General features: G+C 52.9%; 1 protein-coding gene across 9 annotated transcripts in view; it reads right to left on the minus strand.

Annotated features, from left to right (window-relative positions):
- MPRIP (myosin phosphatase Rho interacting protein) overlaps positions 1-26,829 on the minus strand; it is a 72,630-nt gene that overhangs the window by 19,549 nt on the left and 26,252 nt on the right. For 4 of the 9 annotated variants that reach the window (XM_074553137.1, XM_074553133.1, XM_074553136.1 and 1 more), the window contains exons 4-16: positions 22,310-22,461; positions 20,326-20,410; positions 16,788-16,998; positions 16,234-16,393; positions 15,877-16,146; positions 9,957-10,098; positions 9,363-9,479; positions 7,152-7,208; positions 5,920-5,988; positions 5,602-5,691; positions 5,067-5,176; positions 4,084-4,122; positions 233-818 (exon numbers count right to left, since the gene is read on the minus strand). In XM_074553137.1, coding sequence (XP_074409238.1) covers positions 233-818; positions 4,084-4,122; positions 5,067-5,176; positions 5,602-5,691; positions 5,920-5,988; positions 7,152-7,208; positions 9,363-9,479; positions 9,957-10,098; positions 15,877-16,146; positions 16,234-16,393; positions 16,788-16,998; positions 20,326-20,410; positions 22,310-22,461 — 2,088 coding nt within the window. Of the gene's footprint in view, positions 1-232; positions 819-4,083; positions 4,123-5,066; positions 5,177-5,601; positions 5,692-5,919; positions 5,989-7,151; positions 7,209-9,362; positions 9,480-9,956; positions 10,099-15,876; positions 16,394-16,787; positions 16,999-20,325; positions 20,411-22,309; positions 22,462-26,829 lie in introns of all 9 variants that reach the window. The other 5 variants (XM_074553139.1, XM_074553140.1, XM_074553134.1 and 2 more) reach the window with 4 other exon arrangements.

Here is a 26,829-nt window from a genome sequence, read left to right on the forward strand (position 1 = left end):
GAACAGCCCTTTCTGCAACTGTGGGAAACTTGAAAGCTGCTGGCAGGGCTGGAATGGATTCAGGATCTGCTCCCTGCCAGCTCCCTAAGGAACCTACAGCACCCCTACTAGTTGCTGTTATGAAGGAGGAATATTTACAGCTATTTTTAAGCCTATATCACGCTCCCTACAGTCACCCCAGTGGCCTGAAGGCCATTCTGGCAGGCAGCCTGCACCCTACACACCCCTTTACCTCCTTCTCCAGCAGCGTGGTCAGGTGCTGCTTGGTCAGCCCCTCTTCCCGGTCCTCGGCGTGGGCGAGGTGCAGGGGCGTGATGGGGATCTGCTTCTCCTCCCGCAGCGGGGTGGTCTCCACCTGGTGCCAGCGCTGCTCGATCTCCACGTGGACGTTCTGCGGTTTGATGTCTCCAGGGACAGGCAGGATCCTGTCCACCTCCATCCTCAGCGCCTCTTCTGGCCCTGCCCCGTCCACGGTATCGATCATCTCGAAGCGCTTGCGCCGCTCCTCGCGCCGCCGGGCCCGCTCCCGCTCCAGCTCCCCGGGGTCGGCGTCGGCAGCTCCGGCGTCCCTGGGGAAGGCGGCCGAGCCGCTGCTGGAGGAGTCTGCAGCGTTGGCACGCTCCTGCACCAGGGCCTGCTGGATGGGGCGGAATTCAGCCCAGTCAAAGGTCTTGGAGCGTCCTTCTCGTCGGCGCTCCCGGGCGCGGCTCCGCTTCTGCTCCGTGTCCAGCTCGGCTTGTTCCGCATCCGGCTTCTCGCTCGGCTTTGGGCCGCTCTCGAAGGAAGAGCCTGTTTTGCTTTTCTCTTCCGGCAGCGAGCTGTGAGGACAGAGAGAGGGTGAAGGAAAGTGTCAGTGGGTGCTGGGGACAGCCAGGCGCTGCCATGCATGCCTCCAAGAGCCGGGTGGGAAAGGGCTGCTGGAAGCCCCAAGCCAATGCCACGTGGGTGCCCCTGCCCCTCCATCTCCCCTCGGGCACAGGAGCTGTTGCTGCCCTTGCCCAGGATGTGCTGGTGTGCAAAGCCTTGGTGCAAGCAGCCCCAGCTGCTCCTGGGACACCCTGGCACCCGGAGAGAGGCTGAGCCCAACCTTGTTCCTCCTCGGCAGCCACACTGGAGTGACCATGAGCAAGCAGCAACCCATGGCTGAGGCAGCGACCCCAAACTGTGCTGTCAGAGGTTCCAACAGCTCCTCCAGCCCCCAGGCTGTGGGGCTCCATGCACAACCCATAGTCACGTGCTTGTGGGAAAGATGCCACCAATCCCACCAAAGCCAGGCTGGCTTCGGAGCTGTGGGGTGGAGAAGCACAGAGCAGCTCTGAGAGTCTTGGGAAACAAGGCTAAGGTTCCCCTACAGCTTCAAAAAGTATCAATGGGTCCATAACTTCTCTGTGCCACTATCTGCACTGAAGGCACAGATCTCCCCAGGGCACTCAGCCCCACAGGCAGCATGGGCAGCCCCCTGGCACTGGGCAGCCCCTGGACATGGGCAGGGATGAGTGCAGCAAGGAGAGCACGTTACTCAACACATCACAGAAATCACTGAAAATGCCAATTTCTCAAGCAAGGAATGATTTTTAGTGCTGAGTTAGAGGGTGGTGGGTTGAGGAGGGAGACATACTCATCAAGCAGGGGAAGTTAATAGGGGAAGGCAATACCATTTCTAACCTACAGATAATCCATAATGCAGTATTAGCTTATTAAATATGGACATGCCAGCCCTGTAACATGCAGATCAAAATTAAACCAGAAAACGGCAGTATGCTAAGTCTGTGGAGGAAGCCTGCCTCAAGGGAGTAGTGGGCACTTGCTGAACTCTCTCTGCTGCCCAAACCTCCAAAAGCTGCCTCCCAAGGCACAGTCCTGCTGCTCAGGTTGACTCCTGGCTCTCCCTGCTTCCAATACAACCACAGCATCCTCAGCCTCCAGCAGGGACTCAACAAGCTTTGTGCAAGAGCTGGAAAGCAGCTCACTGGGCCCTTCACTCCAGGCTCTGACCCATGGGACCACATGCACTTCTGTGATCAGAAGCAGATCTGGGGACTTCTGTGATCAGGAGCAGCAGCAGCAGCAGCAGCAGCAGCAGCAGCAGCAGCATCACAGCTTCTCTCACCTCAGAAACACACCCCAGCCCCAGCCAAGAACCTCATGGATGTGCATATGCCCAGAACAAAGCAGGGAGCAGAAGACATGGCTCTGTGTGGGCTAGTATCTTCCGATGCACTGTCATCCAGCAGCAAACCACAGGCTCAGTAGAGCTGGGTTTGGAGAGACTCTGGCAGTTACAGGCTAAAACCAGCTCAGAGATAATTCCTTCTTCTGTGCTGTCACTTGCAGCTAATCAAATAAACCCAGAAGGCACAATGATGAAATGTCACTGCTCCTCACCCATGATACTGCACAACTCCAAAGCCAGCCTCTCAATCTGGAGTCAGTTAGTGATTACAGCTGCATTTTAAAGCAGGGATGAGAATGAGTCTTAAAATGCAGAAGAGTGTTAGTAAAGAAATGGGGGTCCTGGGGCCTGCCATATGGTGTTGGGACACAGATATTTTGCTGCTCTAAATCCCACATGGAAGAACCTTGGCATTTCTAGAGGTGACATCTCTCACGAGCTCATTTCTCCTCTGCTGCTTTCCAAAGGGCACGGGATGTGGGTCAGGGAGCAGAGGGATTGCTGCTGGGAATGAGGTGAAGACACTCAGAAGGCTGACCCAAAGTTTCTCATTTCATCTCCTGCAAGTGCCCCACGGCTATTAATTCTGCTCAACCATTTCACATCTCCTCCACCACAGAGAAATTAATTCATATCACACAGGAAGAGGGTGATCTTTGCCTCCCAATGGTATTCATAGGTTAAAATACAAAGGCTTTTTTTAATAGGGGTGGGAGTGGTGCAAGCTGCAAGCTGAGCACGCTGTGGCAAGAAGAGCACAGAGGTTGCAGGGAACTGGGGAGCACTGGGGAACCCAGCCTCCACAAGGGCTGTGAGCTCAACATGGATCCAGTTCTGAAGCAGCCACTTTTGTTGATGGGGGTATCTTCTATTTGCCCCATCATCATTAGCAAACTGCAATTAGTGCCTCTGCAGATTGCAGGGCACTGCTGAGGGCAGGGAGCAGTGCAGCATCTGCTGCCCACGCCGGGTGCTGACACATGCAGCACTGTAAACCATCATTAGGGCTCAAGAAACCAAGACAAGGAGTGTTTGGCTGGGTGGAGCCACGGCAGCAGGTTAATGAGACATATCTGAGGGCTGCAGGAGTGTGTGGGACCATCCTCAGGGGTGGATGAGCACTGCTGCCCTCCTGACACACCGAGCACAACACCCAGCACCCCTCCATGCTGAGCCTTGGGCAGTTTGTCCTTCCAGCAGCCCCTTCACCCTCTGCTTCCCTGGTGCAGAATGCAATGGCATCCCAAAGCCAGGTGGGATGGGCTGGGATACCCCACACTGCTGCAAAGGGCTGCCAGGCAGGCACCAGTGAACACAGCCCTGCTGCACACACAGAGCAGGACTCCAGCAACGTGACTAACCCACGGCACCAGCTGGGTGGGAAACCACAGAAGCACACACACACATCATTCCCTTTTCCCAGCTCAGGACTGGTTCACAGTCTGTTTGTGCAGTGTAACAAGTTACTACCCAACAGGGACCTGCGCCTGGACCCTCTCAGAGGGAAAGCCAAGTGAAACCACTCTGTGTGGGCTTGGAGCAGGTGCAGACAGTGAGCACAGGGCTATCGTGCTGCAGTAACCTGTGAGCAACCATAAATACATCTGGCTCTTTAAAGGCAGAGAGGTCCCCTCAAATTTCCTTGGTCTTCATCTTCGTATCTAGTCACATCGGAAGATACCAGTGTGGGGAAATCAAGGGTCAAGACCAGGTTGCTTCTTCCCTTCTCTCTGGTTTTTATTTAAAGGAAAAAAAAAAAAAAAAAAAGGAAGGGGGGGAAGAAAAGAAAGAAAAATAAATGGAAATTGCAGGACTTCCCATCCGAGGTGCAGAAAAGGAGGAGCATGCAGTGAATCACGAGATATACAAACCACAGAACGTTAATACAGGAGAGAACACAGTTTTCCAACCTGGGCTTCAGCACGGATAGTTTCAAAGAGAAGTTTTTCCTGGGATTGCATGGAAATCAAACATACACAGGAGTGAGGAGAGAGGCAGCTTCCTTGAGACCCCTGTGATATCCATCAGAGCTCAGGCACGGCTGGGAAAACAATGGCTGAGGGCGAAGCAGGATGGGGAAGGAGAAGCTGGAGCATCTCCAGGTCAACAGCACTGGGTGAGAAGAGCCATTCCACCAACACAGGAACAAACCTGACAAGAACCTGCTGGCTGCAGCTACAGTAAGGACAGGAGATGGAGTTAGTGGTGTAGCTGTGTCCACACAGCCTGTAAGAAGTGGCCTGTGTGAGTGTGGCCAGCACAGACAGCTGTGAGGAGGCCAAACACCCAGTACACACAGCCAGAAGCGCCCACAGAAGGTACTCTGTGACGCAGGAGGTCCCCTTCCTCTGGCACTGACGCAGGAGGAGACACCAGCAGTACTACAGCGTAAGGGGGACGAGCTGCAGCAGCTCTCAGCAAGATCAGAAGAGGAGGGAGGATGATTTCCTGGCTGGAGTTTAAAATAGATCAGAGCCAAACGGTTTCTAAACTGAACCCTGAGCTCCTGCTGCTGTGACCCATAGAGGGGCTGGGCAGCTCGTGCTGAACAGTAGCCAGAGGAAAGGGTGAACCCAGCACAACTGAATCCAAGTGGTTTCACAATACCTGGTGGGAATCCAGAGGAGCCTTGATATAGGAACAGTGTTTCATATTCCTATGCACAAATTAAAACCACATTTTCAACCCTCTTTGAAATCTGCATGTGTAAGAATAACTCGGCATATCAGCGTCCCCACAACGCGTATCCAAATTAAGCTCAGAGAGAAGTGAGAAAAAGCTGCAGCTTCCAGGAACAGACAGGCTCAGAGAGAGGAAAGAAAAGGGATGAGGGATGAGTTACTCCTGCACAGCAAACCACAGAGCTGCAGGGGCTGCTACAGCCCCCCCTTACCTTGTCACATCAGGAGCAGTGGTGGGACGAACGTGTTTCATGATGGTCTGGATCCAGTTGCGGCGGATGCCCGACGTCATGGCAGAGAGGGTGAACTCCCCTTCCTTTGTCTACAGAGAGAGAAAAACCAGCTCAGAGCAGGTGATTGCACCCACCAGCAGCTTCCCAACTCCCCAGGACCACCCTGCACCCATCCCCAAGCCCTCAGTGCTAGGGCACTACTTGCACAGAGGTCAAACCCAGCCCCTCTGTCCGCCAGCACAGTCCCAGTGGGAATTGGCATTTCCCAGCAATCAGGATGATTCTGCCACAGGTGAGACCCTAAGGCTGTGACAAAATCTTCACTTTCCCCCTTCCTTTTCTGACAGTCAAAAAACTGGCTCTCAAACCCAAGGCCACAGCTCTCTGGAGCACTGTGGGGGGATGCTGAGTGGCCTCTCCTGGGTGTTTGGGGAGATGTTCCCCTTGTCATGGACAAGTATCCCCATTAGCTGTCCTGCAGCTGGATTCTTCCTGCTCCCTACATTTTCCTTACATGGATCTGGAAGCCGTAGTTCCGCTGAACTGGGTACTCAGTGACATCATAGCACGTGGATAAATCGATTTCTCCATCCAGGTCAGCTGCCTGCAGAGGGAAGAGGTAAAATAAGCAACCAAGCTTTGCAGCCCCAAAGCATGGTGGGCTTGCAGGAAGGCACAGCAGGCCCCTGAGAAGCACAAAGCCCTGAAGGGGCTCCAGGACTTTGACATCTGGGAATGGGGGCACTGAGGGAGGCAGTGACCTGCCCAGGATCCGTTTGGGAGCACCAGGAGCTGCCCTGTAATGGGCTGAACCCTGACAGAAGACACTCACCTCCTCTGCCACTGAATCCCGGTAGTATCTCAGGCTCTGGTCAGTCAGCACAAACCAGTGCTTCTTCCACTAGGAAACAACAAAGATGGAGCAGTTACAATCCTGCTCCTTTCCCATATTCATGGCTGCTTATCACAGGTCAATCATCAGAATTGCCCTGCAGGAGGCAGCTCGGTCCCTCCCAGCTCCACACATGGCTTCATCAAGGCCACTCCATGGGAAAGGGGAGACCCAAACAGGCAGCAGTGCAAGGGACAGTGATGGTTTGCTGTCACCCTGCACAGTACCAGACGCTGCATGTGACAGTGACACCATGAGAGCCACAGGGCAGTCACAGCCTCCCCATTAGCTCCACTGCAAGATGAGGCTTTTAGGGACTGCACTTAAAGCCATCTTAGCACAAAAAAAAGTAGTAAGACATTCATATTTTATCTACAGTACCTAGAAATTGAGTTGGAAGTCTATTCCTAGACTTCCTTCTACACAAATCTGCCTCCTGAATGCTTCCAGCACAGGCTCACCCTGGCATCTCTCAGTAATAAAGGACTTGCTCCAGCTGCCAATTCCCCTTTGGCTGTCTATGGATGTGTCCTTGGACCAGGGGTACCCACAGCAGAGCCTGGGCCAGCCACAGCCACAGGCAAACTGCCTTTATTTTCCCTGAGAGCTGAGTAGGAGGGAAGGAAATGCAGGGAAGGGGTGGTTTGCAAACAGTCAGTGCCATCCACGCTGCATTGGCATCAGTGCCCACCCCTAAGGCTCCAGTAGAGCAGAACACCCTGCATCCCTCTGGGAATTGGCAGCAGGAAAGTGGCACCAGCTGCTTCCCTCAGAGCCATTTATTTATTTATTTACTTATTGCCATTTCCCTGGCACTCAGGAGACTTTACCTGAGCCTCACTTCTGACACCAAAGAGGTCGCTGGGTGCAAGGGAGATGAGAGTAATAAATAGGGAACAGGAACATGAAACCAGTGCTGCCATCCAAGCTGCCCTGGCTCCCTAGAAACCCACAATGTGATATCCACCTCTGAAACCTCCCCAGGACAGAGCAACAGCAATTCCCACTTTGAGAGAAGCCCAATATTGATCTACCCAGGACACTGGGGCTCCATCAGCACTGAGAGCTGCTCCATGTGGTGCCAACACAGGATGTTAGAGTGAGCTGCCAGAAACAGGACTGACCACAGCACCAAACACTGACATGAAGGGCAGAGCTTTCTCCTGACTCACCTGCCCATCCTCATACTGCTTTGTCAACCAGCCCTTCTTGAAGTTCAGCAGGTCGGGCTGGAAGAAAGGAAAGAGGGATCAGGAGAGGGAGGAAGTGTCTGTGCCCAGAAGGCAACAGCAGTTGATAAAACCCAGCAGAGCAATGAAAGAGACCAAAACCAGTTAAATTCATAGAATCACAGAATAGTTTGGGTTGGAAGGGCCTTTTAAAGGTCATCTACCCCAAGCTGAATCATTACACTGCATGGTGGCTAAATGTTTGCTCCCAGGAGGAATGAAGACCTCCGCTCAGTTTATTCAGACTGTTCCCTTCCTATCATTTCTCCTGCAATTTCCTACTGCTACACCAGCATTGCAGAGAAAGGATAAACAAGGAATTAGCAAGACTTCAGGCAGTTTCACCCTCTATTATATATTACGAAAGAAAAACGATGTGCTATTGATGCAAGGCTGCAGGGTTCAAAACAGGCTGAGTTCCCAAGGCTGGAAATACAGGGAATCTGAGCCCTGCACCACCCAAATGACACCTGCTTTTCCCTCCTATGTGGGTGCATGGGGATGTTGAATTCCTGTAGAAAGCAAGCAGGACAGCGTGGGATAAGTGCTGCCAGCCCCTCCTCCCAGCCCTGCTGTGTGCAGGGAAGGATGTGGTGGAAATGCTTTCACTCCCCCGAGGCTGAGCTCCTCCAGCTGCTCCACGTGCTGCAGAGTGCAGGAGGAAAACACAGCAGTGTGTGAAACCCAGCTGCAGCTCTGAAATGGGCTACAGCAAGGGAAGCAGTGGAAATTGAGTCTGGGAGCTTATTCAATCAAACCTATGGGGCAGCACATCCCATATCTGAGTGATCCTGTGGTGGTGGGAACCCAGTCCTGCTCCCCAAAAACACAGGGGAAAGTAAAATATTGAATTATAGAATGTTTTGGGTAGGAAGGAACGGTAAAATCATCCTGTTCCAACCCCCTGCCATGGATAGAGACACCTTCCACTATCCCAGACTGCTCCAAACCCCATCCAACCTGGCCTTGAACACCTCCAGAGATGGGGCAGCCACAGCATCTCTGGGCAAGCCAGTGCTTCACCACCCTCACAGGGAAGAATTCCTTCCTAATATCTAATCTAAGCCTGCATGACTTTCTTCCCTTTACTAGATAATGTGCATTGCCACTTCATATGCACTTCTTGCATTTTTTATTCCCACCAAGAATTTAAAAATCACTCTTGTGGCTGTACAAGTATACAGGAAAAGCTCCAGAAACACCAAGCTACTGCATTTTTCTGATAAGTCCTTGAACAGAAGCTGTCCATCCACAAAAAATGCAACTTGTATTTACAGTAGCTCTGTAATCTATTTGAGAGATTAGCAAGTGTATTTATTTTGTCCCTACAGAAGGGTGGTGAGGGAGAGGAGAGTACTTTGTGTTTATTCTGTACTGTTTGCCTCCAGGTCTGGTGAGCATTTGAAATATGCAAAGGGAGGAAAGCTCAGGAGGGAAGGTTCAGCCCTTCCTTGCAGCCTTCATCCCACTCACACCCACTTCCAACTGCATAAACATCAAGGAAATGGCATTAGAAAACTGGGACATGTGTTTGCTCAGCCTGGTCTGTGTCCCTGCCTCTGGCAGGGGAGTTGGAACAAGATGATCTTTAAGGTCCCTTCCATCCCAAACCATTCTGGGATTCTGTGGTCCTATGAAAATACCACAGTCATGACACAGCAGCTGGTCCAAGTCCAGAAACTGGACTGAGTCTCTGCTGAGCTGGAAATGCCCTGCTGCAGCCTCTGCTGGGGGACACCATGGGGCAAAGAGGGGCTGTGGCCAGGTGAGGTGACCCCAGCAATTCCAGGGTGACCTACAGCATGAGTGCCTGACACATCACACAAAGCATGGAGGAAATGGGATATTCCAGGGGAAAATATCCAGAGCAGGGTCTGCTTCCCAAGCTGCTGCTGTACTTTAAGGAAAAGTGCTCCTCACAAGACTCTGAGTTTTAATTTCTGCAACAGGCAAAAAGTGTGGCCCTTTTCCAGCTTGGCCCCTGAGACTTTCTGCATTGGTCACCCCTGATTCAGGTCCCTGAACCTGCTCCAAGTCTGAGTGTAACCCATATCCCAAGTGAGGAAAGCAGCAACAGTCCAGTTTTTGTGGCACCTGCTGGGAAGGGCCTCTCACGTCCTTCCCCAAGGCAGGGACACCCCCCTGGTGGCTCACCGTCATTGAGGACTCCGTGGACCTTCTGTCCAGTGACTTTGCCCTGCGGTGTGGGGACAGAGGTGACGCAGACACGTCCAGGATGGAGCCCACGGCTGCTCCCTCACAAGTGAAGTCCTGTGTGAACAGCATTAGCCCAGATCAGTGCAGGAACTAGGACAGAGTCCTGCTCTCTTGGCTCATGGCATAAAAATCTGTTTTATTTAAGGGGCGTCTCAGGCTCAGAACAAGTGTCATTTCCTTAGCAATACATTTTTTGTCCTTTCAGGCATTAATTTGTTCCCATTATACCCAAGCAAATCTGGGACTCTCAAACATGTTTCTTTTGTTACTTCACCCTATCCTGATGTATCCTGCCACGCCAGATCTAAGTTTCCCTTTGTATTAAGAAGAAAGAAGAGACAGCCTGATTTTCCACTCCAATCTCCCTGGGCCAAGGGAGCAGAGCAGGAAAATTCACCCACACTGAGCACATACAATGCTTCTGCAGGACTCCAAATCCACATCCAGGGACAAACCCTGCAGCTAAACCCTCTATCCTGGCTGCAGGACTCCAGGTTTCATGTTTCAGGATTGCCTGGCTGAGGATCTTACCCGTTTCCTTGGGAAAACCCTCTTCTCACTCCTGCCCTGCCGCGTCTCGCTGGACAGGGCGGCGCCTCCCGGCGCGCTCGTCTCCATGTGCTCTGCATTCTCAATATCCAGTGCCTCGAATTTCTCAATCACCTGGGATCTCCTGCAAAACAGGGACAAAAGGGAAACCAGAGATGCTTTAAACACAAGAGCAGCAACTGGGTGGAGCTGTATAACCCCACAAGTTAAAGGTGGCAGAATTGCTTGACCCAGAGTTCATGCACACCCGGCTTTTGGTCCCTGTTTCTCTGTGAGCTCTGACATGGCCAAATCCAGGGTAAAAACCCTGAACTGACATCATTTTACCCACAAAGTGGGGGAAAACCTCACATTATTCAGCTCTGCACCTAGCAGCTCCTTCAGCAACTAGAAACCCCTCACACAATTTTTATCTGTGACTTTTACAGCCCCTTGGGAAGTAGGGGTTATGGAGTAGCTTTGGCTTAAATGTTGCCTCTACCCTCTAGCACTGGGGCTCTCAATTGCTCCCCAGAACACTGACACATCAGACCAAGCTTTGGTGCAGGGGTAATGGGTGGCTCTGGGTCTCCCAGTGTGTTCACTGCAACAGGAACCCTCTGAAAACTGAGCCCCATGTGGGGAACAACCACAGGATTGCAGTGAGCAAGGGGTGTCCACGGTTCTGGCTCACAGGATGCACCAGCTGAAAGGGCCTGAGGAGATGAGGAGCACCCTGTACCATGGAAGGGCACTCCCTGCAGAACCTGGGGCCTTTCCCTCCTCTTAACTGGGCTGAAAATCCAGTCTGGATGGACACCAGGGGGCATGACCTGGGCTCTCAGACATTGCCTTGGTGGCCCATGGCACCGTGGCACTTGTGTCTCTGAGGATGGAGAACTATGAAGAAATTTAGATGGAGCAGGAGCCAACCCTGGATCAAACCCAAATGGGATTCTCTTAAAGATAAGCAAACAGGTAGAATCAGAAGTGCTGTTTCAGCATGAGAACTGCTTGCTGACCCACAGGAGAGGAATTTCCAAAGAATCTGCTCGTGTCTAAGTTTGCAGGAAAGTATCAGACTCAGGTCTTCAATCACAAACTGGGAATATAAAGCAATAACCCACCACCAGCACATGGCAGCTGTGCTCCAAGCTGTGAGACTTAAAGTTCCATTTTAAACCTGCCCAAAAAGCTCTGTCCAGGTGGTTTCTTGAAACAATATTTGGACCCACACGTGCCACATCTAAACTTGGGGCTGCTTGCTCTGTGTGAGCCCCTGATGTGCATGAAAATCACAATGGCAACCACATGAGGGATAACAGGTTATCCAAAACAAAAACATTTTTAACACTTTCCACAAAGAGGAACAGCAGGTTAAGGGTTCAAATACCATGAGATGTTCAGTTTTCAACCAATATTTGCATCAAATTCTGTAAATGAGACAACCAGTCTGAGCACATCCCATCTCCTGGGGGGCTGGGGCTCCCACTGCTGCTCAGAGCCAGGCTGCCAGGACACAACCAAAGAGGAAGGGACAAAATTGCTGGGGAAGACATTGCTTTGTAAATTTAAAGATCTTTGATGCTTTTAGGGGACATCTGTTCATCCCCTGATGCCTCCCAGTTTGCAATCCCAGGCTCGTACAGAGCTCCTGATTTCCCTGGGATGCTCTGCTCATGAGAAGCCTGACACAGGCCAGGCTGTGGAGCATAAATCCATGTTCTGTGTTCACTGACACACAGGGAACTGTTTTGGAGTCACATTCTCTTAACCCTTTTTATACTGGCCCAGCCTTCTCTGAGTCTCAGTTCGGAAGGGAGAAAAAAGTCCATGAATTAACATTGTCTGTGCCCTATTAGGTGAAGGTCTGAAGAAAAACAAATCAAGAGGAAAAAAAAAAAAAAGAACAAAAACCCAACCAAAAAAAAAAACCATAAAAACAAAATCAAAAGCAGGTTGATTTCTCATGAAAGGGGCTGCACCACCAGGTTGTTCTACGGCTTGAGATTGAGATGAGATGGTAGCGAAGCAGGCGAAGTAAAGGTGGACACGTCACACAGCAACACAGCAGGAGAAGGTGGAGAGCAACAAGACCTGGAAGAAAACAAGGCTGGAAAATGAATGAACAGAAGAGGAAATTATATATATCTGCATCTACATACAAAACAAAATCAAAATCATTCCAGTCATTCATCATTGAAAAAAAGGAGGAGAAAAATAAATCACTGCAACAAATCACAGCCCCAAGGGTTAATATCATCCAGATTACAGGAAAGATTTTTTTTTTTTCCCATTAGATCAACATTTCAGAGAGGTTACTGCCAGAGATCCTGGAGGGATGGGGAAGGAAGGGTTCTCCTCCTCTCCCCATGTGTTGGATTGAGCTGCTCCCTCCTGCACAGCAGCTCTGGGTGGACAAAACAAGGCTGGGACAGGTATGGAGAAGCTTTTTAAAAGCTACAGTGCCATTTAGTGCTTTTTAACTACAAAAGCTCATCCCAAGGAATGCCTTGGCCATGCAGGCTGTTAATCTTTTCCAGGCCACTAAACCCAGGCTGCAGATCTCAGCTGTTAGTGGAGGGGGTGTGCAGTGGGAAGGAAAGCTCAAAAGACCAGGAGGAGCTGTCATTAAAGTGATTTTCTTTGATTGGAAGAAAGGCCTTTATTTTTATTGGATTCATTCATTATTAAGCATCAAGAAAAATAGAGAGTGTCAGGAAAAGGAAGAGGCATTTCCCAAGCAGTCCACCAGAATGATGAGGATAGTTTTACAAGATAAAAACCTGTATTTGGGAGAGCAGGAGCTCCTCTGCATAGGGAGAAGCAGAATTCAGAGCAGAGCTTTACACCTCAAGAAACTCCAGAGAAAGAATTTGAGCAAGAAAAGTCTTTTAAGCAATTTCAGGCAATTCTGCTATTAATTGATGCTGGAAATACACCTCAGCCCCTGACCACATTCCTACAGCAGATGTGGCTGACACCACAGTGAACTCTTGGCAGTGTGAGAAGAACATCAGGTCAACTGGGAAAGCTGTGGTTTTACAGGCTGCACCCCTGGAATTGTGCACAAAACCCCAAGTTTGTCAAACAGAAATCCTGAGATGTGCAGGGATGCATCCCTGCAGCTGCAGAGTCTCTCTGGGACATGGGGACTGCTGTCTAAGGACATCCCTGCAGCTCTCTTCAGCTGTGATTTTTGTGTGCAACACCTCCAGATTCATCCATGGGGTTTCCAAAGAGCTGCCCCTGCCCTTCTGCCCTAGGGATGGGTGTGACAGGGGAGACTGGAGATGGCTCCACCTCTCTGGCCTCAATCCCTGTCCCCCAGGCCAGTGTGACATCCTGCTGGGTGCTGCAGCCCTGTCCTGCCACATGCCAGCAGAGGGAACTCGCACTCTGCTGCTCTGCCAAAATCGTGGAGATTATCTCCTGTTTCCTGATTGCTGATTCTGAGTGGCTGCAAGCTCAGATGTCTGCATGGAGGCAGAGTCAGGTATAAATGGTCAGCACAGAAAATTCCTGGCCTTTAACATGTAATATTTCTTGTGATAAGGAAGCAGGATGAAAAGCCTCGACAAATGGTTTTATCTGGAGCAAAGCCTGCAGGTGTGGCACTCAGGATGCAACATTGGGTACCTGAAATAATTATTTTCCATCCACAGCACTGACATTTGCACTGATTTACACACCAAAAAAAATGGGAGGAAGAGCTGAAAATACCAACAGAATCTGAGTGAGTTCATTTGGCTGCACTGAAAGGCAGATCTGCACGATGCCTGGCTGTTGCCTGTGGGGTTGGCATGGGACAAGTGCTCCCAGACATGTTAGTGGGTTACTGAGAAGGATTATTACAAATGGGGTTAAACCAGGAGGAAAAGCCAACCCCACAGCATGGAAATGAGTTATTGTATCTGCCCAGCCTCAAACAGCACAGTCTGAGCTCAGAGGAGAAAAATGAGAGGGACACAGGGACTAAGTAAACTCGAGTTAAAAGCAGCCAAGCCAAGCTGAGCAGAGTGCTGGGGAATGTTAATTCTCTGGTGCAACACTGGACAGTGTCTGTGTGTTCTGTTGGATCCACTGAGCTCCAACATGGCTGTCCCAACTCCAGGGCCTCTCCACCCACACCACCTGCACGGCCAATTCCCAGGTTACCAGAGGAGAAAACAAATGTGCCCATCCCTGAACACCCACTGAGCCACCCCTGCTCATGGCACATTCCTCCAGCACCGAGGGCTGTGATCCACGGCCAAACCCTCTGGCAGGTGGGGACCCCTCCCCTTTCTCTCTGCCATCACCCCCCTCCCAAAAGCTGGACCAGGTTCAGCCCTGTGGGCAGCAAGACCCCAGTGCCTGGTGCAGCTCCTGCTCCTCTCCCTGCACCCCTTCTGCTCTGATAAAAGCCCTGGGCTGATGCAGGGGATTGCTGCCAATACTGATAAAGCAAAAATAATGTTAACAGCCTAAGCCAGGCTGGGAAAAACAGAGTTTCCCTGGGAAAAGTCACCCACCAGCAGGCAGTGAGTGGGGCTGACAAAAAAGGACAGACTCTGGCAGCAATGTCCTCTCCCAGGCCCTGTTATCTGTTATAATTCTGCTCCCCAGTTCCATGAAGGATGATCCCAGTGCTTCAGGATACCCAGGGCAAAGGACTGTTGGCACAGTCAAATTGGGGACAGGCACTGCCAGGGCATCCTGTGCAAGCAAAGGCAGCAGGGACACAATGTCACAGGCAGCACCAACTCAGCCTGATAACCAGAGCCACCAGCCTTTTCTCAGCCCTGTCCCTGGCCAGGATGGCCAAGGTGGTATCCTCCTCCTCCATCCTGGGGAAAAGCCAATTCCCAAGGCAGACATAGCCAAACCCAAACTTTCCTCATTTATACCCAGTCCAGCACTCCCTGCACACAGTCTGGGCCAGGTTTGGGATCCTCCTGCCGACTGATGGCACCTGCACAAAGCAGATCCCAGAGCTGCTCCCAGCTCTCCCAGCCAGTCTGGAAAACAATCCTTTAGGGGCTGGGAAGGAGCAGAGGAGAAGCTCCTACTGCAACTGTGCGAGAGAGGACATGCCCGGAGGAGAAGCAGGGCAGGGAAATCAGACTGGCAGGCAGCCCTCTCGCCCAGGGCCTGTCTCCCAGCTTGCTCCACTGCCCTCACTGCACAAATGTGTCTCTCCCAGGGCGAGGGGAGCCCATCCTTGGCCTCGCCCAGAGGGCACCCGGCGTGCGCTGCATTCGCCCTCCTCGTCCTCCTCCACACAAAGCTGTTTTGCAGCCTGCTGAGCCCTGCCTTGGCACTGCACCCACCTCTCCCTCCCCTCCCAGATTAATGCTGTGACATTTTGAAACCTCTCTCAGCTCATTAGGCAGTTGCGTAAGGCACCTGGCACTAACGCCACGAGGAGAGCTAACCTAATTATTGGTGCTGGCTGCCAGCGTGTGCCACCAGGGTGGGCATCCAACACCACCCAACACCGGGGCAGCTTTACATTAAATACTAGCAGGAAATTCTTCCCTGTGAAGGTGGAGAGGCACTAGCACAGGTTGCCCAGTGAAGCTCTGGCTGCCCCATCTCTGGAAGTGTGCAAGGCCAGGTTGGATGGGGCTTGGATCACCCTGGGATAGTGAAAGGTGTCCCTGCCTATGGCAGAGGATGGAACTGGATGAACTTTAAGGTCCCTTCCAACCCAAATCATTCTATATCCCCAGAGCAGCCAGGCAGGGTGACACCTGCCCACTACCACTACTAAAGACATCCCACCACCTGGTCAGCAAGGATGGGCACCCTTAAACCCAGGAGCACTGAAAAACAAAGAAGCTCCACCCAGCAAATTCCACCTGCTCCATCCAGGCTGCGCTGGGAACGCGACCTCAGTGCTGCTGGAAGCATGCAAGGAGATGAGCCACTCATCCCTTACCTTCTCTCATTCCCAAAGAGCCGGGCCACTTCTTCTCTGCCAGGGCTACGAGCGCGGGTTCTCCGCTCTAGCCGCTTCCTCTCCACCTGGAAGGCCTCACGATTACTGATCCTAATGGCCTTGGGAACGTCGGCCAGGGTGGTGTACTGCCGGCTGGCTTTAAAAGAAAGGGGCCGCCCCGATTTCTCAGCTCCCCTTCCCACATCTCTGCTGTTGGAGTCCTTGTGCATGGGGCAACTGCTCTTCGAGTCCAAGGAGTTCAGAGAGAAGCTGTGAATCATTCGGTCGCCTGATCGGATACCTGGGGAAGGAAAGGGCTGGGCATGCTCCTGTGAGGGCGATTTGGGATAACTGTACCTGTTGTTTGGGGTGCTGGGGCTAGGTGGGCTTGGTGGGGGTGGCAGTTGCTGCTCTTCCAGCTTCGAGTCTTGTTTGGTCTTCTCCAAGGAGAAGTACCCGCTCTCGACACGCGTCTTCCGCCCGCAGTCTATCCGGTCCCCGTTCATGGAGCTCTCCTCTAAGGGACAGAGAAGTCACCACGCTTGGTTTCGAGTCCAAGTTCTGCTTTTAAGAAAGAAACACCCTGATTCCACCCAGGACAGGGGCAGGTGTGAGAGCAAAGTTGGTCTGGGCACCAGCCCCATGCGATGCTACCTCCTGCACCCTTGGCTTTTCCACTCTGAGCAGCCCTCACACCTATGGAGATGGTGGGATAGTCTGCAGGGAACTGGGGATGCTGATCCAACCCTTGGGTTAGGTTTGTACAGGTGGAAGATCTGAACTTTCAAACCAAGAAATGGGTAGCTGTAGTCACAGCTCTGCAAGCATTTCCACCTCTGTCCCTCCCAGCCTGGCAACCACAGCTCCATGGGTGCAAGGCAATGGACATCTCATCCACCCCCATCTCTCACCTTCCTTGCTGTCCAGCACAGGGTCCTTCATGGAGCTGGCAGCCCCAGCCTGGCCTTGCATGGGGCTCTGGGCTGGGCCAATGCCACTGCCCCCATCTGCTTGGTCTTTGCCTCTCATTTCTTCCTGCCAGAGCGTGGATTTGGTGGCGGGGACCTTCTCGGCACTGGGAATGTTGCTGCTGGTCACAGCCATCTTAGCAGGACCAGGCTCCTAAAAAAACCAGTTGACACAGGAAGTTAGACAGTTTGCTCCAGCTACACACTCAGGGTCCCCAAGGGCTTGGCCCCAAGGTGTGAGCTCCACATAGCTTGGGTGCTGCCCATGACATGTCACAGCAGGACAGGGATGGGACAGCAGCATGTGTCACTGCTTTACACCCTTTCAAAACATTCCCCATCATCTTCAGCGCTTCTCTGCTAACAAGGAGCTCTGGAGTCCATCAGATGATGGATGATGCCCCTTTGGTGGCCACAGCCTGGCCAGCCCAGGTTCAGAATGTGACCCAGAAGAGGCAGCAGCTTTCCCAACTCCTTCCTTGGCTTTGTTCATTAGCAGATGTTTTGCTGTTGTCATATTAAACTTCTGCATTCACAGATTATTTTTCTTAAAGCCACCCATAAATCAATGACAATTAACTCCCCTTTGGATTGTGGGAAGTTTTTCAGCTGCTTGTTCCCTTTCCATGGAGCAGGGGGGAACACAGGAGTGCACAAACAGACAACTGAAAGCTGGGAACAAGGGCTGCAAAGAGCATCCTCTCCATCCCCTCCTCCCACATCAGGTGGGTTTTAGCCCTGCACCTCCATTGGCATTTGCAGGGCTGTGCCAGAGCCACCAGGGATCTCCCAGGGAGTGTGTCCTGGCTCCACACACAGCCATGACAAGCAGCAAATGACCTCAGTTTGAAAAAAAATCCCCTTGGGAAATTTCACACTAAAGGAATGCAGTGCTGGAGGTAAACGATCGAGAGTTCAGGGGCATCCTGCTCAGGCAGAGGATCAGGCCAATCTCCAAGGTCCCTTATACTCCCTTTCATTGATCCAAGCCCAAAGCTAATCACCAGCTCAGGATATATATCTTTATATATCTCTTACACACACCCCCACGTAATTATTTGTAGATACGTATTTAATTAGGCAGAGATGTGGGCCAAAAAGAAAGTCTGTGAGGGAGCAGAGACATTAACTCTCTCCTGCTCAGGGGTATGAACAACTCCAAGAGGCAGAATGCACCAAAATCAGCAAAACCAGCCTCTGGTTGCATGAGGTGTGTCTGGGCACGCTCTGCTTACCTGAGCCTGCCACACCCCTGTGCAAACCCAGGGCAGAGCCTCAAATCCCACATTTCAGCCCCAAACCCTGCCTCAGGTTCCCATGGGCAGCAGGCAGGCACAGGCATTCCAGACTCTCCCAGTGCTGGAGCACAGCAAAAGCTGCAAGAGAATCCTGCCCTTTTCCCCCTAAAACTGCAATCTACTTGCAAAGCAAAGTGAAAACACCTGAAACTCCCTGTCCAAAAAACTGCAGCAGGAGTGGTATTCCCTGCATTGCTCCCAACCTGGTGATTTTGCAGAGGGATGATGCAAAATGATGGGGAGAGTTGAAAGTGACCTTGATGCTCCAAGAGCATCCAGCTGTAACCAAGGTCTGCTGTACCACAGACAACCAAAAGCTATGGAGAGTGAGAAAAAGCAAGAATATAAAATTATTTTTTTATATCACAAAGGTGCCCACCCCTCCCTAAGCAGCTCTAAGACATAATCTACTGCCTGATTAGTGTGTGGCCATCTTTAGGAAGAATGTAAGCTTTCTCAACCAGCACATGGAGAGCAAGCTGAACAGCAGCCAACTTCAGGAGAGGCCATTTCACAGAGGAGAATTCAGTGCTGATTTTCTCCTCAGCATCCTCTTTCCTTCCCTGGACCAGCCACCTGCATCAGCAGGATGTGGGAGACAGAGGAAAGATGCTGCTTCTGCCTTTGCAGGTTGCTCCTGACACAGCACAGCATCCATCAGCAGCAGCTCCCACATGGAGGTTGGTTCTGCAAAGTGAATTTGAGCCTTTTTCCAGCACCACGGGGATGGAAGGCATGGGATGGAGAGAGTGCAAGGAGGGTAGCAAGCAGGACAGGGTGGTCTGTGCCAAGACAAGAGGGCAGTGTGCCACCAGGGTCCCTGGTCCCCATCCCCAAGCACCTGGGGAGCCCATCTGCCCACGGGGAGCCGCCATCCTTCCCACAGCCGCTTCCCTTATTTGGTGCTCAGGAGCTCAGATCCTGTACGGTTTCCAAGAAGTTGCCATGGTGATGAAATGTAACCCAGAATGATGTTTTTCTGGCTCTGCGCCTCTTGTCGTCTCCGCCCCGTCCCCCTGCTGAACCCAGCCTGGGTTTAGTGGTGCACCCTGGCCAGGGTGAGCATCCCTGCCCTGCTGCACCCACTCCCTGGGGTGTCCCAAATGCGACAGTCCATTTCTTAGGAATTGAGGACTGACAACTCAGAACATGAAGGGAGGAGGCATTTTCCCTAAAGCATAACCAGAGCCAGCACTTGAGGGGTTGTTCAGGCTGTGAGGACCCCAGACCTCGGCAAGGGGTGGCTCAGACTTACAGCCTGGTGTGCAAAAAAGGATCATCCCCCCACTAACATTTTTCCCATTGCCCAGAACATCTTTATCCAGTGGAGTGATGAAAACTTATTCAAACAAACACTGTACAAAACCCATCCATGGCCCAGTTTGCACCAGGGCCATCCCTGGAACTTCATCAAAGAGGACATGAAAACCAAGGCTCAGGGGAGCCCTGACCAAGGCTCAGGGGAGCCCTGATGCTGGTTTTGGTCCCCAGCAAGGCTGGAGGAGCCCTCCCTGTGGTGGGACACACAGGCAGAGGTCAGGCGGCCTCAGGGACACGGCTGTTCTCAGCCCCGGCGAGGGACGAGGGTGGCCCTGGGGTCACGTTCTCCATCTGTGGGACTGTCCCCCATTCCAGCCACGTGGGAGCCAGGCAGGAACGAGTGAGTCAGAGCCGGCCCCACTTTTTACCATTTATAGTCAAAGTGAGCACGAAGCCACTGGCGGGTCCCTGGAGAGCCCAGCTCCGGCCCCCGGAGCTCCCAGCCTGGCCCTGGCCTTTCGTATTTTCCTTTCATTCCCATTATCTCTGGGGTCATCTCTAAGGGAGTAACTGGAACCCGATGGAATTTCATCCTGTTTCTGAGGAAAAGGCCCATGAACAGCACCTCTCCCTGGTCCCCCTTGGGGACCATGTGGCTTTGTGGCCACTCCCAGGATTGTGTGCAGGGGTGGCACCACAAAGCAGCCAGGAAAGCAGGAGTGTGTGAGCCTGGAAGTGATGGCCAGGAATTAATTCACACCAATCTGCTGTCCTAGCTTGCCCCAGCTCTCACACAGGCAGCATCAGAGGGCTGGAGATCCCAATGGCTTGGGGGGGATCTACCCCAGGATCAGAGCAAGGTCACGGCCCTGAGAGTGAGGCAAGGGACTGGGTGACAGTGCGTGTGTGTGTCCCTGGGTTACCTGGGGAGTTGGGGGCTCTACCTTCCTCTTCTTCTTCTGATTCTGCTTGTTTGTCCTGGGATAGACGATCAGCATCTCCAGCCACCTGCAGGCAGAGAAGCAGAAGGTGAGGTCTGTGCCACAGGGACAGGAGTGATGCTGACCTGGTCAGGGTCAGCTTGCTGAACAATACCCAGAAACCATCCCAACCAGCTCCTGGGGGAAAATAAGGCAGGAGAAGGATGACCCCAGGGTGCTTTGGCTCAAACCCTACTCTCTGCAAAAGTGAGGCCACAGCCAAGGCTGACATGAGGCAGGGATTCAAGGATCCTGAAAGACAGTGGAGAGGGACAGAGCCTCCAGCAGGACCGTCCCCGTGAGCCATGCCAACACCCGCACACTGCAGACAAAGCGCTTTTGTCCAAGGAAGAGCAGCATGAACTCGGCATTGAGAAGTCCTGTGTCCTCCCACCGTGGCCTGACAACCTGCCCCCGCATCTCTGAGAGCTCCACAGGGATCCCTGCACCACTGGGAAACATTCCCACCCTAAATGTCCCTGCTCCCCTTCCCTTCTCCCCCTGCTTTGCACACTGCTGCTGTAAAGTGTTTGGAGATGACAACATCAAGTGGGGTTTGGTGAAGCAATGAACGCCAGAAGCACAGAATGAACGTGAAACCAATTCTCCCCCAGCCAGGGAAATCTTCCTGTCGTGCTGCAACTGCAAACAAAACCAGCCTGGCTCGGCCCCAGAGTGGGACTGCTGGGGGATGATTAATGCCTGCAGTCAGGAGCAAAAGCACTGCTTCAAAACCCATTGCTGGGCTGATGAGCAATAAATCAGCCCCACCTCACTCTGCAATGCCTCTCCCTCCCACGGCAGGCAGGACCAGCAACAAAGGCTGAGCTGGGAACCAGAGCGTGGGGAGAAGGTGGAGAGAGCAGGCCATGGGGCTGGCCATGGTTTGGGGCAGTCAGTGCTCCTGCCAGGGAGGAGAGGAGCTCACTCCCCTGAGCTGTGATTCCCACATGGCTCTGCATGGCTCTGCTCCACAGCCCCTGCAGCACGTCGCTGTGAATGGGGCTGGGGGGACAGGTTTGTCAACCCAAGGCTCACCTGTGCTCTCTTGTCTCAGTAGGGCAGGGAAATTTCAATGTATGAAAACACTCATCTGGTCAAAATCACAAATTCTTGGTAGAAAGATGTCTATTTCAACAAGTATTTACAGAATGAGGGGAGTCTCGACCTAAGATAAGGCTCGGAAATAGAAATCTCAGCAGAAAGTGCTGACTCTGCTGCTGCCAGGGCTGGGGGAGGCAGGAGATGCTGTGCCTTGGGAACAGTGGGAAAGAGCAAGTGTTCATCCCTTCACCTTCCTGCTGGAGTTTCAAATGTCAGATTTTGGGAGGGAGGCACTGAGCTCCGGGCACTCCATGTGGGAAAGGCTCTCAGGTGAGCAGCAGCACAGCCCCACTCTGTCACTGTGTGCTGGCTGCTCGGCTCTCCAGGGCTCTGCACCTTCACCAGCCCCAGCTTCAACCCCAGCTGGCATGTAAGTGATGGAAGAGGATGTTTCTAGGTCACCGCCCAACACCTGGAGTTGGGAAATTTACCCTGATTTGCTCATTTTAGCGGTCTAATCTTCAGTGTCACTGAGCCACTGCATTCCTGTGACATTTAAACCACTCCTGGAGGTGAGATGATTCCCTGGGACCAGGGAGGTGGGGAGCATCCACCCCAGGATTCCACATCTGCCCAGGGATGGATGAGAATCAGAGGGTGTATGGCACTCTGGGTTGGACATGCCAGCCCCAGAATTATGGGACATGTGCCAGTGGGCTTGGTGCCTAAAATGGGATGGAATGTGATCCCTAAAAGCACTGTGGGGTCACCCCAGCACCCAGGATCAGCCTGGGTATGCAAAGCCACCTACCCACCTTCCTCTTCCTCGTGGCTAATGGAAGAGCCTGGGAGTGGCTGAGCCCCAGCTCTGACCATCACTCACCCACTGATGATCTCCTTGTTCTCAGCTCGGATGAAATGCTCCTTCTCCGGGGTCAGGATGCACAGGGAGAACTTCTGCCCTGTCCTGCCCTCCCCATCCACCACGTCCGTGCACTGGTTCATGTTGATGGTGCCCTGGGGGAGGGTGGTTGGCTGCAAGGGAAAGGAGAAAGGAGCAACTTTAAGGAGAGAAGAGCAGAGGAGTGCAGAGCTGAGCCCTAAAAGCTCTCCTGGAGCACACCAGGATCCTACACACCAAGGTGATTTGCCCACAAGTAACCAGATCCATCTGTGTGCCGTGCCCAGTGCACAGCAAAGCTCTGTGCCACACACCTGGGGACACAGACCAACCAGTACAACTCCTGCCACACCAGCCTGGTCCACTGCTGCCACTGAAGTGCTTCTCCTATGCCAAACACACAGGGAAGGATGGCTGCCCTGCTGTGGCACCTGGACACTGAGGAAAGCACCAAGTGGCAGCTTTGCTCTGCAGCTGCAATCCATCTGGGCTGGTGGGGTGGCACCTGGGGACAGGGGTGGCAAAGCAGCAAGGTCCCACTGTCCTCAGCACAGGATGGCTCAGGGATAAACACACAGATACAAGTACCAGGTTTTTTCCATTAAAATTAAAAAAAAACCACGGAGGGACTGCAGCGTGGAAGGGACCTTGCTTGGTGGGTTTTCTGCACAGTGTCACCTCTCAGCCCCATAGCTCCAAGCAGACCTGGTGAAGTGGGACAGGTGGTGGCCCCTGTGGCCCAAGAGGACACTGAGGGACATGCAGAGGGGTGTCAGCACTGACAAGAGCTGACAGGTCCATCTGGAGCAGCGCTGGCTCATCCGATTACAGCGTATCCACCCGTCCCCAGCGCCTGCAGCCCTGCCCCCTGAGCCATTCCATGTCCCCAGCCTGCCTGTCCCCACCAGGCTCGGTGACACTGGGGTCCTTCCAGCAGCCCAGGGCAAACCTGCACCTGGGACATAAATCACTGATGGAGAGATCCCTCTGAGCTGCCAACAGCACCAAAGGGGGACCTAAAGCAGCCTGTGGACACCTCCTCACCCTGCCAAAGCCTCCTTGTGCCCTCCAGATGGCCGGGCCAACAAGGAGACAGATTTCTGGCAGATGCTGTTAAGGTTTTTACCATGGAAACCAGCTCCCCTGCCAGCAAAACCCCTCCAAAAGCAGCCTGTGCCATGCAAAGAAAGGGTGACAGGAGAGAGCTCAATGGCCCCAGCCTACAAACCCAGAAAATTCAGATCAGTCTCCCAGAGCTCCCAGTTTAGCCATTTGTGGGTGGTGGGAAATAACCCCTTTCCCCAGGAAAAAGGTTTTTCCCTGCAGCTGTGTCCCTGGGTGGGAGCATCCTCTGACATTCCAGGGGTGGCAAGGAGCCATCACAGGTGCTCAGCACTGGGTACATGAACTGGACCAGTTGTACATCAGGGACACCAAACCCTCCTCTTCTCCTTGTGGGAATCAGCAACCAGAGACCCCCCAGGATGGAGGGAGGGAGAGCAAAGCCCAGCCCAGACCCCAGCAGGGCGCATGCCCAGCCTCCTGCCCTGCACCACCACGGGTAGTCAGCTCCTAAGAGGATTTTTTTGTCTTAGACAACAAAAATAAAACCCCGCTTTCCGGGAGCTATAAAAACCCAACGGAAAAACTTTCTCCTGTTCCAAGTGGAGTCTTAGAAAAGTTTTTGTCTTGCTGGCCTCTGGCAGAGCCAAGGCCTCCAGGACTGTAAGATCCAGGTCCAACCTCCTTCCCCTCCCAGAGCAGTTTTACACCGAGGGAATTCAACAAAGACAAGGGGGTGAGGAGGAGGGAGGGAGCCCCACAGGGGGATCTTGGGCCACTCATTCTCCCTGTAAGGCCCCAGAGGGATTTGGCAGGGAGCTGGCACAGGAGGAGAGGAAGAAGCAACACCCTGCAAGGCCATGGCAGTGCAGGGTGGCTGCTCCTGCTGCCCACGCCCAGCCCTGACCGGAGCCCAGGAGCCGGTTTGGGGGCTGGCCCTGCAAAGTGGTTTTGCCACTCAGCCCTCCCTGTGAAAGGTGAATGCTGGCATCTCGCACAGCCTGACACATGAGTCTCCATCCAGCACTGCACCTCTGAGCCAGGACAGCAGCAAAGAGCTGGGAACAAAGCTGGGAGTGACCATTTTCCATCGGCAGCCCTGGGGATGAACCCTCTGTCCCACTGCAGCTCCCCTGCACCCCACACCCCTCGACAGCAAATCAAACCTGACAGACCAGCAGCCTCACTCACTTGGGATGTAAATTCTTTGACACCATTTGTTTCCTTCCTTGGAGGCAGCACAGGCACTTTGAAGTGAAGCAAAATGCAAATGGTGCCTGGTGGAAATGCGTGTGCACACACACAAACTGCACCAAGGAAAAGGGGATGGCTTAGACCCCTTCTTCACCTCTGAGCAGCTGTTTCTGGGCTGGAGGGTTTCTCAAGGCTGGGGAACCTTGGAGAAGGATGAGCAAAGCCGGTCCCTGGCCAGGTGAGGACTGTGTGCCTTCAGCAGTTGGAAGGGAATAAATAAATAAATGCAGAAGCAGAGAAGTGTTCCATGGCAGAGACACCAAAACAACAGGGCTGGGATTTGAACCAGCCCTTGGAAGAGCAGATAGAAGGCTGAACCCAGCACCAGACCTCAGGGTGGCTTCGTGTCTGGATGAGGCAGGAGTGGAGGCTCAGGCTCAGCTCCTGAATGCTGCCAGTCCCCAGCTGAGGGACAGCCCTGTCCCCAGGTGCTGGCCCTGCCTCTGCCCTCTCCCATGCTGGGGCAAATGGGATGGAGCCCCCAACTACCCCAGAAGTGTATCTGGTGGCTGGGTGTGTCCTTTAATGGTAGGAGTGGAAGCACAGCAGGGTGTACTGCTGTGGAAGCAGAGGACACGACCAATGCCACCACCTCCAGCTCTCCTTGAGGCCACCAGTGCCAGCAGGTGCCTCCAGCCCAGTCACTGGAGCAGTGCCTGTCCCTCACCAGCACAGGAAAAGGAGCACTTGCATCACACGAGCAGCTCCAGCTCTCCAGGCTGCCAGTGCCAGCAGAGGAACCAGAGACAAGAAACAATTGTGCTGCTGTTTCCCTCTGGAGTGACAGATCCCTATTGACACACACACGTGCTCACAGTGTCCCTCTCCGTAACACACAAAGCCTATAGAGAGCTCTCCTCCTCCTCTTCCTCCTCCTCCTCTCCCTCCCTGGGTGCCCAGGCCGTGAGTCATGCCAGGCTCTCCACATCAACAGCAGCAGCAGGCTCTGCATGAGATGCAGGGATCTTTGGATGGATGCTCCTAAGGATGCAGAGCTCAGAACTGCAGTAGCCCCCTCCTTGGGCAGTGGAAAGGAAGCAAAGAAAGAATGGGGGCCTCTTAGAAGCCTGAAGGAAGAAATCCCAAGCAGGGCATTACAGCATCCTCCTGCACAGTGCTGGATGCTTCTCAGGTGATGAACTACCAGATACAGGAGCTGATGCTCTAAATCAAAAGGGTTTATCTGCAAAGTCCCTCATTTCCATAAGGCACTGCAGAGCTGAGGTAGAAAACCAGGATTATTTGAGCTAGAAAAACAGGATTATTTTGATTTTAAAAATTCTGGGTTTTTTTCAAGGACTTTCCCTGTCATTTCTAACACATAGCAGCTTGATACAAACTACAAGGGAGCTCTGGTCAGGAGCTGTACACAGGATGTTTTGGAGCAGGTAACCCCAGGGTCAGGCTCCTGAGGAGGGGCTGTGCCATGGCCTCCAAGGGACATGGCCAATGCCCAGCCTGTTGTCCAGGGCTATTACACAACGTGGGTTGATGAAATCTGGAACACAACCTTTAAAGAAAGGCGATGGGGCAGGGGGAGGAGGAAACCAAACAAAAGGGACATTTTACTTTCTGCCAAGAACCAGGAGGGGAAGAGAGAGGAAAAAAAAAAACCCACAACCATTTGTCTATGTGGCATGGCGGGCTGGTTGCCTTGGCACCGGGGCCTGGCTGTCCCAGGGGAGATCACAGCTCTGCTGCCCCACTCTGGGCTCAGATCTGGCAGCTCTGCCCTGGCTCCCAGCACTGCCCTGGAGCAGCAGCGAGCCTGGGGAAGAGACATCCACGCTGCCTCCGTAAATGTGCCCTGACAAATGTTAATTCTCCCAGCTAAAATATTCATGAAGGTGGCTGCCGAGTGCTGCTCACTCACAGCACTCCCCTGTGCTCTGCAAAGGCAGCTCCTGTGTCTGCTAAAGCTTCCCCCATCCCAGGGCCTGGGCTCAGCTGATTGCAGTGCTCCAGGCAGGATGCAAACAGAAGGGAGCAGGACTTTGCTGTCACACTGTCACAGACACATCAGGCTAACAAGGAGACAACCACAGCTGGGCAAGGGCACAGACAGAGCTTGGACATGCAGCTCCCAGCACCAGCATGGCACTGGGAGCCTGACCCAAAACCACATCCACCATTCCCACCTGGAGGCCATCAGGACAGCACCAACTCCTTGAAAAGTTACAGAATTG

Source organism: Zonotrichia albicollis, chromosome 16 (assembly GCF_047830755.1).
Source record: "Zonotrichia albicollis isolate bZonAlb1 chromosome 16, bZonAlb1.hap1, whole genome shotgun sequence".
NCBI lineage: Eukaryota > Metazoa > Chordata > Aves > Passeriformes > Passerellidae > Zonotrichia > Zonotrichia albicollis.